The 17925-nt window shown below is 58.5% G+C and overlaps 1 protein-coding gene across 1 annotated transcript in view; it reads right to left on the reverse strand.

Annotated features, from left to right (window-relative positions):
• Positions 1-15894, reverse strand: part of ANO2 (anoctamin 2) — a 69492-nt gene extending 53598 nt beyond the window's left edge. Inside the window, exons 1-7 of the mRNA XM_029054157.2 lie at positions 15779-15894; positions 14364-14630; positions 4250-4351; positions 1981-2132; positions 1406-1460; positions 772-823; positions 73-128 (exon numbers count right to left, since the gene is read on the reverse strand). Coding sequence (XP_028909990.1) covers positions 73-128; positions 772-823; positions 1406-1460; positions 1981-2132; positions 4250-4351; positions 14364-14630; positions 15779-15808 — 714 coding nt within the window. The 5' untranslated portion in view covers positions 15809-15894. The remainder of the gene's footprint in view (positions 1-72; positions 129-771; positions 824-1405; positions 1461-1980; positions 2133-4249; positions 4352-14363; positions 14631-15778) is intronic.
• Between the last annotated feature and the right edge of the window lie 2031 nt (positions 15895-17925).

Consider the following 17925-nt stretch of genomic DNA (forward strand, 5'->3'; position numbering starts at 1 on the left):
GGGGGCGGGGGTCACACAGGATAACGCTCCCCCACTCCGCTGGGATCAGAGAGGATGGCCAGGTCCACGTACGTCATGCAGAGGGTAAGCGGCATCGTAGACACTGCTTGCGATCAGAGAGTTAATCCCTGCAGAGAACGGGAACAAAAAGTTGATCAGGAACTCCGGGATCCAGGAGGGTGGGGATCTGGGAGAGGGGACAAGATCTTGGTGGGTCGAGAAAGAGGCCTGGAATGGACTCTGAGTGCAGGGACAGGAGGAGGGAAGAAAGAACGGAGGGAGAGAGGAAAGGAACTTCAAAACTCTGAAACATTGTCTTCATCAATTAGAAGCTGCGGGGGCAGGGGCTGTGGAGGAGGCGGGGTCCAGGCGCCGTTAATTAAGTAAAGTATTTGTTAAGCGCTTACTATGTGCCAAGCACGGTTCGGAGCGCTAAGGTAGATACAAGCTAATCAAGTTGGACACAGTCCCTGTCCCACATGGGACTCACGGTTTTCATCCCCATTTTCCAGTTGAGGTAACCGAGGCACAGAGACGTGACGTGACTTGCCCAGGGTCACATAGCAGACAAGGTGGAGGAGCCGGGATCAGACTGTAAACTCGTCGTGGGCAGGGGATGTGACAGTTTATTGTTGTATTATACTCTCCCAAGCGCTTGGTACAGTGCTTCACACGCTGTAAACACTCCATAAACACGATTGAATGAATGAACCCACGACCTCTGACTTCCAAGCCCATGCTCTTGCCACTAGACCATATTGTTGTTCTCACCCATCATATTGTTGACCCTGGTACAAGACGTTCGCTTCAGAATCTCGTGCACCTAGAGGAGACCAGAGCCGAGCAGTGAGTCCCCCTCGGCCCCTGACCCGCGATGACCTTTCACACTCCGGCTGGGCAGCGGGCGACCGGCGCTCCCATGCCCATCTCCGGGAATATTCATCCCCGAACTGGTCTGCCCAGCTCTGGGCTTGAACAGGACAGAGCCCGGGATGGGGAAGGGGAGGGTAACCGGGACGATTTGGGGGACGGAGCCGCTTCCGGGAGAGGGTGGCCCGAAAGTGTCAGAGCTCTGCAGTCTGGACAGATGGAGGCAAAGATGGGGCGGAGCTGAAAGCTATAGGACCAGGGGTGTGTCTGGGGCGGGGGGAGGGGGTGCTGAGCTGGTCCAGGTGAGCCGCGGGGGCGGAGGGAAGGGAGGGAGGAGGAGGAGTGGGAGCAGGTGTGGGAGGGAGGTTTGTTTGTGGTTTGTTTCACCCCGGGGATGTAGTCCCCCTGGCTGCCCAATGTCGTTGCTAGGCAACCGTGGGTACCTCCGAGGGGAGGCACGTGGGAGCCTCTGGCTGTGTGTCCTGGCCCTGCGCCTGCCGCGCCCCCAATAACCCCGCATCCCCCCGTTACTCACAATCCGGCTGCGGGTGGCGTTGTCGAAGAAGCTGTCCTTGTCCTGGATGTTGTACCTGGGGACAAACAGCCGCGAGCCAGAGGCAGCTTGGAGGGATGCTCGAGGGCCCGGCAGGAAGGGGACAGTGCCCACGTGATCATCGTTGACACTTCCGGGCCATGTTTGGGGGTCAGGATTGATCCAGATCCCCAGATGGGCAGGGCGCAACTCCAAGAGGCCTTCCCGACTAAGCCCTCTTCCTCCCACTCTCTTCTGCATCACCCTGACTTGCTCCCTTTATGCATCCCCGCTCCCAGCCCCACAGCACTTCTAGACTGTGAGCCCGTTGTGGATAGGGATTGTCTCTATATGTTGCTGAACTGTACTTCCCAAGCGCTTAATACGGTGTTCTGCACACAGCAAACGCTCAATAAATACGAATGCCTGACTCAGGGCTGGCAGTGCAGGCGGACAAGGCCACCCGTGCCCACTTTGGGCCTGAGATCCTTCTACCGTCCAGCCCTCCCAGTCCTCAGCAGAGTCCGGCCCGGGGGTGAGGACGAGGTGTGGATGGGTATGCGGCCCCAGGTACTCACAGGTACATCTTTTCCCGGGAGAACGGATAGGACAGATTCTTCATCTTGCTCGGGCTGTGCTCTGATACGGTGGGCTGCAGCGGGGCCAAGATTGCTCGCAACGCCTTGTTCATTGTCTTCATGATGGCACCCTCCTCTTTGATCTCGTACGTCTGAGGGAGGCGGGAGAGGGCATGAGGAGCAGGCGGTCTTGAACCCAGCACGGAGGATTCTAGGACAGCGCCGGCGGGGGAGGACTGGACTCCCACCCTCCCTTGCCCCACCAGAGGCTCAACACTCGGGATCGGGTCTGGTTCTCCAGAGTCTGACCTCAATGAATCCAGCCTTCATCCCCAAAATCGGGTTAGACCCCCCCGCCAAAACTCTCAAATTCTACTGGGTGGATGAATGAATGGATGGACAATCCGATGAACTGACGGGTGGTTGGATGGATGGACGAATGAATCAACAGATGAATGGATGGCTGAATAGATGGGTGGATGGATGAGGGGATAGACAGGTGGATGGACAGACGGATGGATGGAGAGCCCAGGTGGATGGAGGGATAGTGGTTGAACAGGTGGAAGATAGGCAGAAAGATGGACAGGTGAATAGACAAACAAGTGGATGGACCGACTGCAGTCACCCTCAGGGGCAAAAGCAGGAACCTCTGCTGGGAGACTGGTTTCGAAACTCGGTTCTCTGTGTCCCTTTCCCTGACTTTTGATGTTGACTCTGCCCTGTCCGTGACACCGAGGACCAGGACCTCCAGGACCACCCCTGTGCCCGGGGATCAGTGCTTCACCATGGGCGCCGGGGAGCTGCAGGGGGCACTTGGAGAGGGGGCAGGCTGCGAACAGGGCAAGCAGAGCCTGTTCAGGGGCTTTTCCAACCGTCTGGGAAGTTCCCAGGTCTGGCGGAAGACCAGGAGGAGTGAGACTGGAATCCGGCCCAGGCAGCCGTTGGGGAGACAATGCCTTCGCCCCTATAGCTGGTACTCGGGGACACCGGCTCTACTGTCTCCCCATTTGGACCCTGGGAGCACCGGCCCCATCACCCCACAGCTAGAACCCGAGATCACTGGCCTCCCTGCTCCCACAGCTGGACTCTGGGGGTACCAGCCCTATCATCCCCACATCTGGAACCTGGGGACACCAACTTTATTGCCCTCACAGCTGGAACCAGCCCTATCACTCCCACTGCTGGAACCCGGGATCCCATTCCCCCCCACGCTATGGACTTACTGGACAAAGACCTCCTTTCCAACTTCCGCTGCGAGCTGCACAGGCTGCATGGGGCTGCAGTCCCATCCCCATGCATGGTTGCGGCCTCGGCCTCCCCGCCTCCGCTCCTTGGCTCCCCCCGCCCCTCCCCGTCCCCCCGGCATTGTTGTTCTTGGAAAACGGCGGCTCTCGTCCAGACCCCCTCCGCCCAACTAATATCCGTGCTCGGGCCGAGGCCCCGGACGCAGGGGTTGGATCCGGCCAGGCCGGGATCGGGGTTTCGTGACTTCCTCCTCCCCACCCGCCCTGGTCTCTCCGGATCCATCGCAGTTTCAGCCGCAGTTCAGGCGGGCTGGCACAAAGCCGTCCCACCATTGCGGCTCCGAGCTGGGGAACAACACTTCCCTCCCACACACACACACAAACATACACACACGCCCCCGCCGGGACCAGTAAAGGAGGTGTGAGATCTCCCCACCGCCGACTCCCCCCACCTGCTTCCCTCCTCGGCTCGGGAAATTTCCAGAGTGATTTTCCCTTTTCCCCATGACTCTGGGACGCCGGGAAGAGAGGCTCCGGGGGATCGCGGGGTGGCAGGAGCAGGCTCGAACCAGGACCCCGGGGACAAGGCCGGGTCCAAGGGGAGGGGAGAGGCAGAAAAGAAGACAGGGAAAATGAAGAGAGAGAGCAGGATATCACTTAAACACTTTGCGGCTCTCTCCAGTCGTCGAGTAGGAGAGGCCATGGGCTGGTGGGATGCGGGGGAAAATGGAAGGGAAACCCAGCTGAGGCGGGCGGCCGAGAATGAAGAGGAAGGGTGTGTGTATGGGGGGGGGGGGGTCCCCTCCACGATGGGTCCTTCTAGTGGATATGAGTCAGCCGAGAAGGGAGAGGAAACCCGGAGCCCTGGGGCAACCTCAAAATCCAGACCGATGGAATTTCCACTCATTCCCCTAAGGAAGCTCCTCCCCTGAGTCCTCCATCCCGCCTGAGGCTCGTCTCCCCTCCGCCCCCCCCCCCCAAGTTCCCAAAGCCCCCCAGCGGACCCAAGCAGCGCAAAATCTTACTTTCTTGGTGGGGACTTTTATCTTGAGAAACTCAGCTTCCCGGGCCAGGACCAGCCAGGGGGCGTGGATCCTCACGAAGCAGATGCCCCCGTGGCTTTTCTTCTGAAACGCACAAGGGGAAAGGTCCTGAGGGGGTTGGCGGGGGGAGGTTGGCGGGGGGACTGGAGGTGCCAGCTGAATGGGGTTGAGGCCGTCCGCCCTGGACTGTAGCACCCTGGGGGCCACGCCTGGCTCTGACTCCATTCGTTGCGATACAATATCCGGGGACCGTCGGCCAGGGACGAGGAACGATGGGTGGAGCGTCAGGGATGAAGACGGGAGAGTCAGGGGTTTTGGATGGTCCGTGCCAGGTCACGGGGGGACAGACAGGGATGGAGAGGGGAGAGTCAAGAATGGAGACGGGAGAGTCAGGGGAGTTGAATGGTTCGTGTTGAGTCACTGAGTCAGGGGTGGAGGGAGAGAGTCAGGGGTGTTGAGTGATGCGTGCTGGATTTCTGGGGGAGATTCAGGGTCGGGATCTTGGATGTTCCATCCCTAAACATGAGCTGGGGGAGTCCAGGAGAATCATCAGCACAACGTTTCTCCCAAAGGCCCGGTGTGGCTGGCCGTGACGGCGGTCGGGGGTGAGCAGGCAGTGGAGAGGTCAGGCTCAGCCCCAGTTCTTAGGCCACGACTTCTCTTCCAGAAGCCCCATTTGAGGGCAGTGTGGGGCGGAGAACCTCTCCTGGACAGACCCTAGACCACCCCCTCCTCTGCGTGTGGGAGGTCGCTGGGGCAATCACCGCCAAAGTGGGGCGGATCGCAGACCCACGGGCCAAAATGCTCCCCAAGCACCCCCTGGGAAGCAAAGGAGGAGGGGAAGCAGAGAGGAGAGTAGGGGGAAGGAAGCAGCAGGCCTCCAGCCAGCGCCACGGATGTGATCAGAATTGAAAGATTGCGTGTGGCTCTGACCACGCCGCGGCCCTGGGGGGGTGGGGGGGGTGGGGGGGAGAGGAGGGGAGACGAAGCAAAGCGGAACTCGAGCCAGCGCGTGGAAAACGATATTCCTCGAGCAGCCCGCCCCCGCTCCCAGCCCCCAGCCAACAACCTCAGCTGTAGTGCATTTGGGGTTGAGGAGACCTACGAGAAAAGGGGAGATAGTGGGGAGGGAGCGCTGAGGATTCCCCCACATTCACACCTGCCCCAAGGGAGTAAAGCCAAAGTGGGATCTCCAAGCACTTAGGAGACCTGCCAGGGCTAGACTGAGGGGAAGGGATCAGGAAGCTGTTGTGCCAGGGTGGTGAGGAATGGAACCCCCCAGAAAGGGTAAAATGAGCTCTCAGACCTTGGGGGGACCGCCCTTAACAGACACAGAGGGATGAACTAAGTGACATCTTCAGCAAAGATGACCATAATCCCAAGAAGCAGAACGGCCTAGTAGAAATAGCATGGGCCTGGGAGTCAGCAGGACCTGGGTTCTAATTCTGGTTCTGCCACTTGTTTGTTGCATGTCCTTGGGCAAATCACTTCACTTCTCTGTCCCTCAGTGACCTCATCTGTAAAATGTGGATTAAGACTGTGAACCCTATGAGGGACAGGAACTGTGTCCAAACCCAATCACCCCAGCGCTTAATACAGTGCTTGGAACATATTAAGCGCTTAACAAGTAGCACAATTATTAACCCCCACAGCGGCATCACGGTGCCATCTGGTCCAGACCAGGTCCTCCCTCCTCCTCCCTGGGGCTGCCGTTTGGCCCAGAGGAGCCAAAGGAAACCTGGGCGAGGGCAGGATGGCAATGACCTATGATTCCAGTATCAGCTGCTTGGGCCTAAAATGCCCAGCCATAGGCTGACCGACCCCACCGGTGGCCACCCAGTGGCCTTCCCTGACCGGTGTCCCCCCAGTAGTGGTGAGGTGTGGATGCGGTACCTACCATGTGTGAAAAGCTGGGGCAATCACAGGGTCAACAGATCAGACAAAGACCAGACAGAGCCAAAAGATGCCTAGAATGATGACCGTGAAGCACAACATAGTGATAAATGACTATGGCAAAAGTTTCGAAAGATGATGCCAGCTGGACACAGTTCTGGGTGGGAGGGATGAGGGAAGGAACGTGGTGGGGGGGGGGAGAAGAGATAGGGGGAATTCTCGCCCCCTCCAGGCTCCATACTGGGTTTTTCCTACCTATCAGCCACCTATATCTGGATTTACTTGGTTACCTAGATACTGTGGTGGGCTCTCCTCGGGTCTTTATCTGCTTCCTCACGACTACCTCTTGTGAATCTGGCTATTTGTGTGTCTGCCTTGTCTTCCCCGGTGCAACTTGAGCACCTCAGGGCGCCCGCAGACCAAGTTTCTTATGTTTAGCACAGCCACCGGCAACCAATAGATGCCTAGCACAGTCTCCAGAACCTACCAGGCACCCAGTCCAGTCCCCCACACCCGACAGGTACACACCACTTCTGCCCAAGACCACAACCCCCCCGCAGCCCGCAAGAGAAAAGTAGAGGACACAGGAGCACAGACCCAAGCACGGGGAGATTTATACAGAGCTCCTACAGGGCAAATTTTGGGGTGGAGGGGAAGAATCGTGCTCTGAGCATTGTAGGTGGAGGCTCCCCGAGAGAAGGTAGCCTGGCCCACCCTACCATAGCCAGTGGCTACACCGGGCGTCTCGACCTGGAGAAGGGTCCTACTGGTGCCCAGTGCCAAAGAACCTCTGCATGGGGCGACCTACCCCACTGCCACCCTCGCTCACACGCATAGGCCCCGCGCCCTTGCTAATTAAATCTGCAGGCGAGGATGCTGGGAGGCCGGGGGTGGGGCCCCGGTGGTCCGAGAGTCCCGGGGAAGCCAGGGGAACAGGCGAGGAGGCGCCCGGAGAGTCAGGAAAACGCGGCACAGGAAATAACAAAATTTCCTCAGTCCGGATACGGCGAACAGACCCATCTGGCGGGGTGGAGGGAGAGAGCGGGAGACCCAGGCCGGGAGACGGCGGCCAGGCCTGCGGGCGGGGGGCCAGCGGGATCCCAGGTCCTGGCCACGAGGCCACGGCTGGGGTGGGGCGCGCTAGATTTCCAGCTCGGCCCCGGGAGGAACTGGAGGCAGCTGGGGGCCGGAGGACGAGACGAGACGGGTCCCAGCCTGGAGAGCTGATGGCCAAAGCCTTCCCCCTCCACTGGGGGGGGGGGAGCAAACGGTGACCGATTGAACCCTGGCCATCGTCCACTCCCCTCCCGCCCCCCACCCACAGGACAAACCTCGTCTGGTCCGGCGCGGAGCCCACCGTCTACGGGAAGTCTTCCCCCTTGACCGTCCCTGCTCTCTCCTCCTTCCAACCCACCTGCACAACCCAGCACGTTCTCCTTCCTGTACCCACTTCGGGCATCTCCCTGGCATCCACCGAGCCCATGCCAGGCTCAGCCTTCCGGCTGCAGTCTCCCAGCCCGGGAAATGGGCTGGCTGTTAAAACAAGATCTTAACCTTGGACTTTCTCCGCCCGGCGGTACCCAGGATTTTCTTTCTGCTCCCAGCAGAGACATCCAGTTTGGGTCTCCCTGTATCTCCCACAAAATTATAACCTCCAAAGCGTAGGGACTGCACTTTAATACTAGTGTTGTTAGTTCCCAAATGCCCATCACAACTCTCTTCACACAGCAGGAACCCAGCACAGGGTTCTCCACACAGAAGGAGCACAGCACAATGCTCCACACACAGCAGGCTCCCAGCACAGTGCTCTGCACACACGCTGAGAAGCAGCATGGCCTAGTAGCTAGGGTATAGGCCTGGGAGTCAGAAGGAGCTGGGTTCTACTGCTGGCTCCACCACTTGTCTGCTGTGTGATCTTGGGCAAGCTATTTCACTTCTCTGTGCCTCAGTTACCTCATCTGTAAAATGGGGATTGACCGTGAGCCCCATGTGGGACATGGACTGTGTCCAACCTGATTAGCTTGTACCTATCCCAACATTTCGTACATTACCTGGCACATAGTAAGCACTTAAAGCCAATACCGTTAAAAAACGAAGTAGGAGCACAGCACGGTATTCTGCACGCAGCAGATACCCAGCCCAGTGCTGTGAATACTGCAGGAATACAACACAGTTCACTGCACACAGCGCTTTGCATAGAGCAGTTTAAGCACTTAACAAATACCATAAAAACCAGCAGAAGCCCAGCACAATGCTCTTCATAGAGCAGGCACCCAGCACAGTGCTCTGCACACAGTAGGAGCCCAGCACTGTTCTGAATGAAGAGCGAGATTTCTGGTCCACTGTTTGTCTGGAGAGTCCCAGACCCCAAAAGCAACTCCCTGCCTGGGGCTCCCAAAGGATCTAACAGGCTGCAAACTACTTTGCACATAGCCACTCTCCCACTGGTGGATGGGTGGGAGGGGCAAGTGGAAAGAACCCTGGTTTCATTGGGTTCTCTGGGAATGAAAGCTCCTTGTGGCCAAGGATCGCATCTATCAGTTGTATTATATGGTACTTTCCCAAGAGGCTAGTACAGTGCTCTGCAATGTGAGGGCTCAATAAACGCCATCCATTGAATCCTCTGTAAGCTGTGGAATGTTACCCGCAAGGCTGCAGTGATCCTCTGCAGCCCTGTGAGAGGTGAGGAGACAGAGGGGATTGGGTCCCCCGACCCTCCCAGCACTCTGGACATTCCCCTCTCCCCTCCAGCCTGCTCCTTATAGCTGGTCTCCCTGGGGGTTGGGATCGTGGCTCCCGGCTACCCATCTCCTCGCGGCCGCGGCAGCAGAGGAGGTGGCGTCGGCCAGACCCGGATGGTATGAGTGACCGGTCCGTGGTCAGCGCCCGCGACCAGCCCCTGTCGGCCGAGGAAATCTGAAAATGTCAGAGTGAGTCCGATCCACCAGGAGGCGGACTCCCACCTCCCTGGGAAACGAGGAAACTCGGCTCGGCGAATCGGCGCCCTGTTCGAGAGCCAAGGGAGGAGGAATGGTGAAGTGGTTTGTGGTGACACTGACCCAGTAATAATAATGATGATGATAATAATAATAATGAATAATTGTGGTATTAGTTAAGCACTTACTGTTTGCCGAGCACTGTACTAAGTGCTGGGCTGGATAGAAGCAAATGAAGCTGGACACAATCCCTGTACCACAGAGGCCTCACAGCCTCAATCCCAAGTTTGCAGTTGAGGTCACTGAGGCACAGAGGAAGTGAAACGACTTGTCCAAGGTCACACAGCAGACAAGTGGTGGAGTCGGGATTAGAACCTTCTGGCTCCCAGGCCCGTGCTCTATCCACTACGCCGTGTTGCTTCTCAAGGCAGAGATTTTGATTAACTGTACTTTTCCCATTCCTTCCAGCTGGACAACTCGCGATGCACAACAAAAAAGCCCTACCCACCACCTGTGGTCACTGTCTTGGCCACCCTCCTCGCTGTTAATTACACGGGGCTTCGGGGTGTCCTGCCTAGAGGCAGGGGGGTGGCCCGTATGACCCAAGAGAAGCACTTACAATCTGAAGAGCCTGCAGTTCCCGGATAGTTACATGCTGACGCACACAGACACAGACACGAAATGCGCACATGCGCACACACACACACACACATACCTCTGGACCTGGACGCAGAGAGGATGAGGGAGTTGACAGACACTTCAAATCCCCAGGGCCATGACAGCTGCCCCTACTCTAATCCAAGCCAAATCCCAGAGCTGTGGGGCTGGGAAGAGGCCAAAGGTGACGGTTTGTGGTGTGAATTATTCAAACCTGTAATGGAACACGGGCTGCGGCCAGCCAGGCCTCAGTAAATATTCAGTACGATTCAGGCTGAACCCCACTCTGGCCTCTTAGCCCCCTCTTCCCCCAGACTTGACTCAGGGGCCACCAGAAGGTGTGCACAGAGGTCACCTCAGAGGTCACCTCAGCTACCTTCTTGCCTCCATGCAACACTGTCCTCCAAAGCTAGGCACCAGCTTGAGGTCTCAAGGAATGAGAATCCATCCACCTCCCCTTTGGATCACCAGCCTCTTCCTCAAATGTCCCCCCCTTCCCTGACGGCCCCTCCTTTGACTCAGGTGGCCTCTGCCCCCTCATCTTACATCACCTGACTTTACTACTCCACCCTATATTGCTTCTCTCTCCAACTGCTCTCTGCCCTATCATCACCCCAACTCATTCCCCTTTCCCCATCCACTCTCTTTTCCCATTCTACCCAAGCTTGGTCCCCCTTCCCCATCCACTCTCTGCTCCCACTCCACCCCAGCTCTCTCCTCCTTGCCCATCCACTTTCAGCGCCCACTCCATGCCAACGTGCTCCCCCTTCCTCATCTGATTTCTGCTCCACTCCACCCCAGCTCCCTCCCCCTTTCCCATCCACTCTCTGCTCCTACTCCACCCCAGCTCACCACCCCCTTCTCACATCCATTCTCTGCTCCCATTCCCCAACGTGCTCACCCTTCACCATACCCTCTCTGATCCCACTCCACCCCAGCTCACCTCCCCTTCCTTATCCACTCTGGTCTCTCTCCATTCTAGCTCACTCCTCCCCTTCCCTCGAAAATCTACCACTGTCCCACCTCCTCTGACTGTTGCAACCGTCACTGCAGCTGCAGTTGGGAGTGGACTCTGAGCCATCAGGAACCTGACATTCTGTTCCTCCAGCCACTGTTCTCTACTGGTCTTTGTTTTCATTCTGTCTATTGGCCTTGACTTCATGCTGTCTTGATGTTTTGATTCTGCTCTCCTAGGATATCTCTGGTTTCTTCTCCCCACTTACATTCTTAGGTTGTGAGGACCCCGGGTGCCAGGGAACATGTCTAATTCCCACTTGTGTATTCTTCCCCAGAGCTTAGCGCAGTGCTCAGCACACAGTTAAGGCTTAGTAAACACTGCCTCTACCGCTCTTTCCTGTTCAGAGGGAGGGGAAGAGGCACAGGGTGAGGGGATTAATTGGGAAAGATCTCTGGGGTTGCAGCCTTTGAGGAGGGCCAAAAAGAGCTGTGTTTTAAGAAAGATGATCCGGAAAAAGCCTGAAGACTAGAAAGGCTAGACCTTACCCCTCTGCCTAGACCGGCCCCGCCCCGCTCCCCACCAGGCCGCCAGAGATGCCTGTTTGCGGAGCCTTCTCGTTAGCAGATCGCCCCCGGGACCGCCGTGCAGGGAGAAGGCTCCAAGGCTCCTGGGCGGGGTCACCGATGGGCCGCTGTGGGCTAGCCGCCGACGGGGGCCCTGGACTGGCCAAGAATGGACCCTTTTCGGTCACTCTTGGGCCGGGCACCGCCTGCAGTGGCCTTGGCACCAGCCAGGCCGGAGGCAGCAGGACTGACAAGAGTCCACAGCCAGGGCCGTGGTTAGAGATCATCGGGGTCATCTGCAAAACCCTGCCGGGTGGGCCCGGCCGAACACGGAGACAGGCAGACACACACACACTCTCTCTCCCCTGCCCCTCGCCCATTCTGCCCCCAGCCCGCCAAGGCTGGCAGAAGGTTGCCCAGCTCTTCCCGCCAGCTGACCCAGGGCCCCAATCCATCGTCCCTGCCTGCCCTCCTAGCGGCTCAGAAGGGTCTGTCTGTCTCGTACTGTCTCTTCCCATCTCTGCCTGTCTCTGGGGACTGCCTCACATAGCTTTGTCCGTCTGTCTTTCTCTCAATTTGCGTCTGTGTGTGTGTGTCTGCTTTATTCCATCAGCCTCCCTCAGTGGGTATCTGTGTGTGTGTGTCTGTGTGTGTGTGTTGTGCATCATTTGTGACTCTATCTCTCTGTTTCTGTGGGACTGTGCGTGTCTCTGTCTCTGCGTGAAACTCTGCCTCTCTGTCTCTGTGTCTACCAGCTCGCCTCTCCACCCCAACCCCGGGCTCTCTCCTCGCCCCCTCGAGGCTCTCACGCCCCGTCGGGAACCCGGGCCTGCGCACACACTAACGCAGTTAAATCGCAATTACCCCGCTCGCCGGGGCGGCCACCGGACCAACCTGCGTAATGGTTCTCCATCCCCGAGGATCGCGGACTCCCTCCGTCCCGCAGGGACCAAGGCGCCGCGCCGGGGCCAGCCGAGGGCCGAAGAGATTCTACCGGACTCAGTGCCAGTAGGGCAGAGCCGAGGGGAAGTTCCGTTGCAAGGGAAACCTACCACAAGAGACCGAGATTCCGCAGACAGTCCACCCTGTCAGGCAGGCTGCTGATTTCTCTGAGAGTTGCAGCCTGATTTCTTTGGGTCCTGCGGGCCGGACCGGTGTTTCCTAATGGGGAGGGATCTCCGAGGTGACCCCTCGGCCAGAGCTGCTGGGTTAAAGGTTTTCTCTGTTGTTATGTTTGGGTACACTTGGGGAAAGGGAGTCGCAGAGGGGAAGAAACGTGGCGTTTTAGCATGGGCGGGGGAAAAGGGGAGAGGATGCCAGGAATCCGTTCCCACGAGGAGCAGTGCAGGCGGAAACACCGTCGATCCCAAAAGGACGTATCTGTGAAAGAGCGACCTTGCTCCGTCACTGGGGGAGAGTCAAGGAAGGTCCATTTTGGGTCACTGGGGGAAAGATGGGGTTGGAGAGAGGAGAGTCAGAGTTGGAAAGGGGAGTGTAGAGGTGTGGGATAGTCTGTATTGGGGCACTAGCGGAGAGTCAGGGATGGAGAGGAAAGAGTCAAGGGTATGGGATGGTCCATTCCTAACCATGAGGCGGATGTTCTGGAGGATGACCGGAACGCGGTTCCTCCAAGCCTCCTGAATGAAGTATTTACGTCCACAGTACTATCTCCATGTGCCCTATGGAAGCAGCGTGGCTCAGTGGAAAGAGCCCGGGCTTTGGAGTCAGAGGTCATGAGTTCTAATCCCGCCTCCGCCACTTGTCAGCTGTGTGACTGTGGGCAAGTCACTTAACTTCTCGGTGCCTCAGTTACCTCATCTGTAAAATGGGGATGAAGACTGTGAGCCCCACGTGGGACAATCTGATTCCCCGTGTCTACCCCAGAGCTTAGAACAGTGCTCAGCACATAGTAAGCGCTTAACAAATACCAACATTATTATTACTGTCCACGCCGGTGCTCAGACTAGCTCCCTGCCCACCGCGGGAGCCTAGTACAGCGCTCTGCTCGCCGCAGGCACTCACTACAGTGCCCCGCCCAACGTGGGAACTTAACACCACGCCCTGTCTACGACAGGTGCCCAGGACAGCGTCCTGCCTACAGCAGGCGCTCAGTAGAGCTCCCTGCCCACCGAATGTTCCTAGTACTAAAGCCAGGGGAGGGTGAGGAATAGAGAATCCTGGCACCTGCCTATCACCATCGCTACCTTGGACTGTTGATTTTGTAGTTATTGCTGTTTACTGTGTTTGACTGCATTGTTCTGTGAATGTTTACCCCGCGTACACCGTACCTGATCTATTTACTTTGTAATTATCCAGCAATAGGCCCGGTGTTCAGCCCGAAGGTACGGAATCAATACCATAGCGTAATGAATAGAGCACGGCCTGAGTGTCAGAAGGTTATGGCTTCTAATCCCGTCTCCACCACCTGTCTGCTGAGTGACCTTGGGCAAGTCAGTTCACTTCTCTAGGCCTCATCTATAAAATGGGGATTGAGACTGAGAGCCCCACATGGGACAGGGTCTGTGTCCAACTCGATATGCTGGTATCCACCCCAGTGTTTCTGGCACATAGTAAGCGCTTAACAAACACCATCATCATTATTATTATTATTATTACAGTCCCTGGCACGTAGTTCAATGTCTGGGCCCAGCCCACCGGCCGGATCCAGAATGGGGAACTAAAACACCGTTTAGAGGCGCACAGCCCACTTGGACGGACAGCGAGTCCCTCAGTCCCGAACCCAGCAGCGATCAGTGAGGGCACGGTGTCCCTACCGCCTCCTTCCCCGTCCCACCCCCACCAAAATAAAACTGTAATCTCCATCTAGACTATAAAGTCCTTGTGGGCAGGGAACTTGTCTGCCAACTCGGTTGTGCTGCTACATTGAACTATCCCGACGCTTAGTTCAGTGCCCTGCGCACGGTGAGCGCTCAATAAATTCGACTGATTGATTGACTCGGTGTCCAGGGCTGCCCAGCGGAAGTACCAGGACCCGGGCCCCAGGGCTGTGACGGAGGGGGTCGAGCCTAGCGGGCCGCACGGCGTCCAGCCTACGGTCTGCGGGGTCCCCCAGCCCACCGGCCCCGTACCTCAGCATCCTTCTCCAGCTCCAGCCCCGCATCCATCAGGTTCCGCTCGAACTCCTCCCTCTGCTCCTCCCTCTGTTCCTCCAGGGCGCCCAGCGGCCCCGCGCCCGTCGGCTCCTTGCCCGTCTCTCCGTTGGGCACCGTGGCCGGCGAGGGCCGCCGGGAGTGGTAGGCCAGGACATAGTCCACCTTCCGCTCGTCATCGACGAAGCGCATACCACTCTGCCGGGGCTCGGGGCTTGGGGCCTCCGCCAGGTAGTTGTTGACCACCTGTGGGAGAGGCCGAGTGAGATTTGCACCTGGATCGGGAGGATCGTGGAGGGATGGGAGGAGGTGGGCGAGGTTCCACACCTGGATGGGGGGGGCGGGATGGGGAATGGGAGGGAGAGATTAGGGATGGCGGTTGCCCAGTTGCCCAGTAAGTTTGGGGCAAGAGAAGGCAGGGGCTTCGGCTAGAGGGGCTGTCTTACACCTTATTTATATTCATGTCTGTCTCCTCCTCTAGACTGTAAGCTCATGGTGGGCAGGGAATGTGTCTGTTTATTGTTATCTTGTACTCTCCCAAGTGTTTAGTACAGTGCTCTGCACCCAGTAAAGTCTCAGTAAATACAATTGGCTGACAGGTTGGGATGGAAGAGAAGCAGCGTGGCTCAGTAGAAAGAGCATGGGCTTGGGAGTCAGAGATCGTGGATTCTAATAGCGCCTCCGCCACTTGTCAGCTGTGTGACTTCGGACAAGTCACTTAACTTCTCTGTGCCTCAGTTCCCTGATCTGTAAAATAGGGATTAAGCCTAGGAGCCCCACGTAGGACAACTTGATTACCTTGTAACCCCCCAGCACTTAGAAAAGTGCTTGTCACATAGTAAGCGCTTAACAAACACCACCATTATTATTATTATTGTGGAAGCGTTCACACCTGGGCGGGAGGGAGAGAGGAAGGAGCGGGAGGTTGGGATAGGAAGGTCCGCACCTGGATGGAGAGGGAGATGGGGAGCGGTATGAGGGCTTACCTGTATGGGGGAGAACTGGGGAGCTGAGGGGGGCTGGGTGAGGGGGGTCTCAACTGGACGGAGGGGTAGGAGGGTGAGATTCGCGGGGGAGGCGAACTTCTTCAAGACAGAACCACAGGAGGGAGCAAGGGTGCGGGGTGTGGAGGCCAAGGGTCCAGCTGTGAAAGCTGAAATTCGCATTCAGAGCGGACCCTACCCTGCCTCCTTGACCTGTGCGCGCACACATACACACACATATACATACAAACAGGCACCAGGTACACGCGGGCGTTAGGAGCGGGTACCTCTCCCCTCCCCGGATTCCTGTTGTCTCCCAGCAGCACCGGCCCCCCTAAAACCCTGTTCGCCCCCTCAGTCCCACCCAGATACTTACCAGCCCCCACCGCCCCCCGCCCACCCTCCACTCACCGGCAGTCCCAGCAGACCGTCGGGATCCATCGAAGCGACTCCTGGCCCTTAGCCCCTCCTCCCTCGCCCCCACCCCTGTAGAAGTGTTCACTGAGCTCGAGTCCCCGCGTCCCTGAACACCATCTCCCTGCTGCGGACAAGGGGACCCGGCGCAGGAGAACCCCAGTGTGCTCGTCGCCGCCCGGGCTGGGGGAGGGGCAGCGACAAGGGGAGGGGACGGGGGGCGGGGCACAGTCGGTCCCCCGGCAGGGACGCTGCCCTGTTTACGGTCCCTGGGTACCCAGCTCGCAGGTGCCACCTGAGAGGTCACCAGAGCAACCAGCTGAGGCTGCTGCTGTGCAGGGCAGGGGTACGGCGGGGGGCGGGGGAGGGGCCGGGGGGGGCAGAAGTCGGGGGGACACATTCCTTAGGCCCCCGGCCAGAGCCCTCCCCTAGCAGCCTATGGGGACGGGGGGCGGGGAATCGATGAGCCCCTCCCATTGCCCCCCGTGGGCGGGGAGGGGTTGCTGCAGCCAAGGAAACGCCCCTCCTCCCACACACACACACACAGACACTCTCCCCCCTGCCCCCCCAAATACCTCCAGAGCCGCTACTCCCGGGGCTTCCCTGCTGGTGACTGACGGCGAAGCCCCAGTGACCCCGCCCGGCCTGACTGGGGGCGGGGGCCGCTGCGGCTCAGGACGGTGGCGACCCCTGAGTCCAGAGGGGAGCGGGCGCAGGGAGCCGGGGGTGCGGTGGGCACCTGTGGGGAGAAACGGGTAGCAGGAGAGCCCACCTCAATGCACTTGCGGGCCGAGGGCTTCCACAACCACCAGGGCTTCAGCCCCTCACCGTGCACCAGGAGCGACAAAGCCACACTGCGGGGACAGGGACGAGGGCTCCGAGCTGATAGACCGTCTTCAAGGCTGTGCAGTGGCCGGAGAGCCAGCCCTCTGCCCCACCCGGGGATCACATCACTTGACCTGAATCGGGCCCCTGACTCCCCACCGAGCGCCAGACCTCCTCTGCCTGCTACAGGAGACCCAGATACCCAGGGGCGTACCCTCCTGAACCTCCGGGGACCAGGCTAGGCCGCTCCCTCTTACCTCCAATCCAAGGGCCCAGACCCTCGACCTGTTCCCACCCCTGCCTCTCTGCCCCCTCCTGGCTCCAGAAACGGCCTCTTCCACCCCGCCCTCTGCATCCCTTACCTTCTGGGCTGTCCTCTGGGGCCCCGACGGGAGATGCTTAATGCTCTTATTCCTGTCAGGGGTCAAGGAGACTGGGACGGGACGGCGGGGAGGGGGAACTGGAGGTGGGGGGGGGGGGGGTTGGAGGACCTGGTGTCAGCAGCAGAAGCAGCAGCCAGGGAGGCTTAGACACAAGCCCTCCCCTCTCCCTCTACACCCCCTTCCCGGATCTCAGCTCTAATCCTCTCTCAGCCCGGCTCGCCTACTCCAGAATGTCTGAAGGAGCTGCTAGCTGCCTCTTTCTTTAGGATCTCGCTAGTTCTCCCTGCAAGCCCTCTCTCCACCCCCAGATCACCGTCTACGGCCCACTCCCCGAACCCCCATCCTACCCCATCTCCCGTCCCCCGCCAAGCAGTTCGCCACTGACATGCTGTGCAACGTCGAGCAAGACATTTAACCTCTCTGTTCTCAGCTTCCTTTTCTGAAAAATGGGGATAAGATCCCTGTTCTCCCTTCCTCTAGACTGTGAGCCCCATGTGGGACAGGGACTGTGTACAATGTGATACTTGTGAATCGATCCCAACGTTCAGCCCAGAGAAAACGCAGAATAAACACCATGACTAATATCGGCCTGGGGAAAGCAGGGATTCAGCAGGCACATCGGGTCTCTGCAGAGCCCAACTGAACCTCAGCGGAGGTCACCGACGCTCACCAGAGGGAGGCGGAAAAATCTTCCCGCTTTTCCTGACTGCCCCCCACCCACACATCCATAATCTCCAGGGTCGGTGGTCCTGACCCTAACGCCAGCCATCCGCCCCAGCCAAGGACATGGGACTCGGCAGGCCTGGCGGCCGGGGAGACAGGGACGTGGTCACGAGGGGGTTATGCGGGGAATTGAGGGGGCTTGCCTATGCGGGAGTGGTCCCGGGGGAGTGGCTGGGGTGCAGTTGTGGCAGGTTGGCTATGTGGGTGAGCCTA

Source organism: Ornithorhynchus anatinus, chromosome X4 (assembly GCF_004115215.2).
Source record: "Ornithorhynchus anatinus isolate Pmale09 chromosome X4, mOrnAna1.pri.v4, whole genome shotgun sequence".
NCBI lineage: Eukaryota > Metazoa > Chordata > Mammalia > Monotremata > Ornithorhynchidae > Ornithorhynchus > Ornithorhynchus anatinus.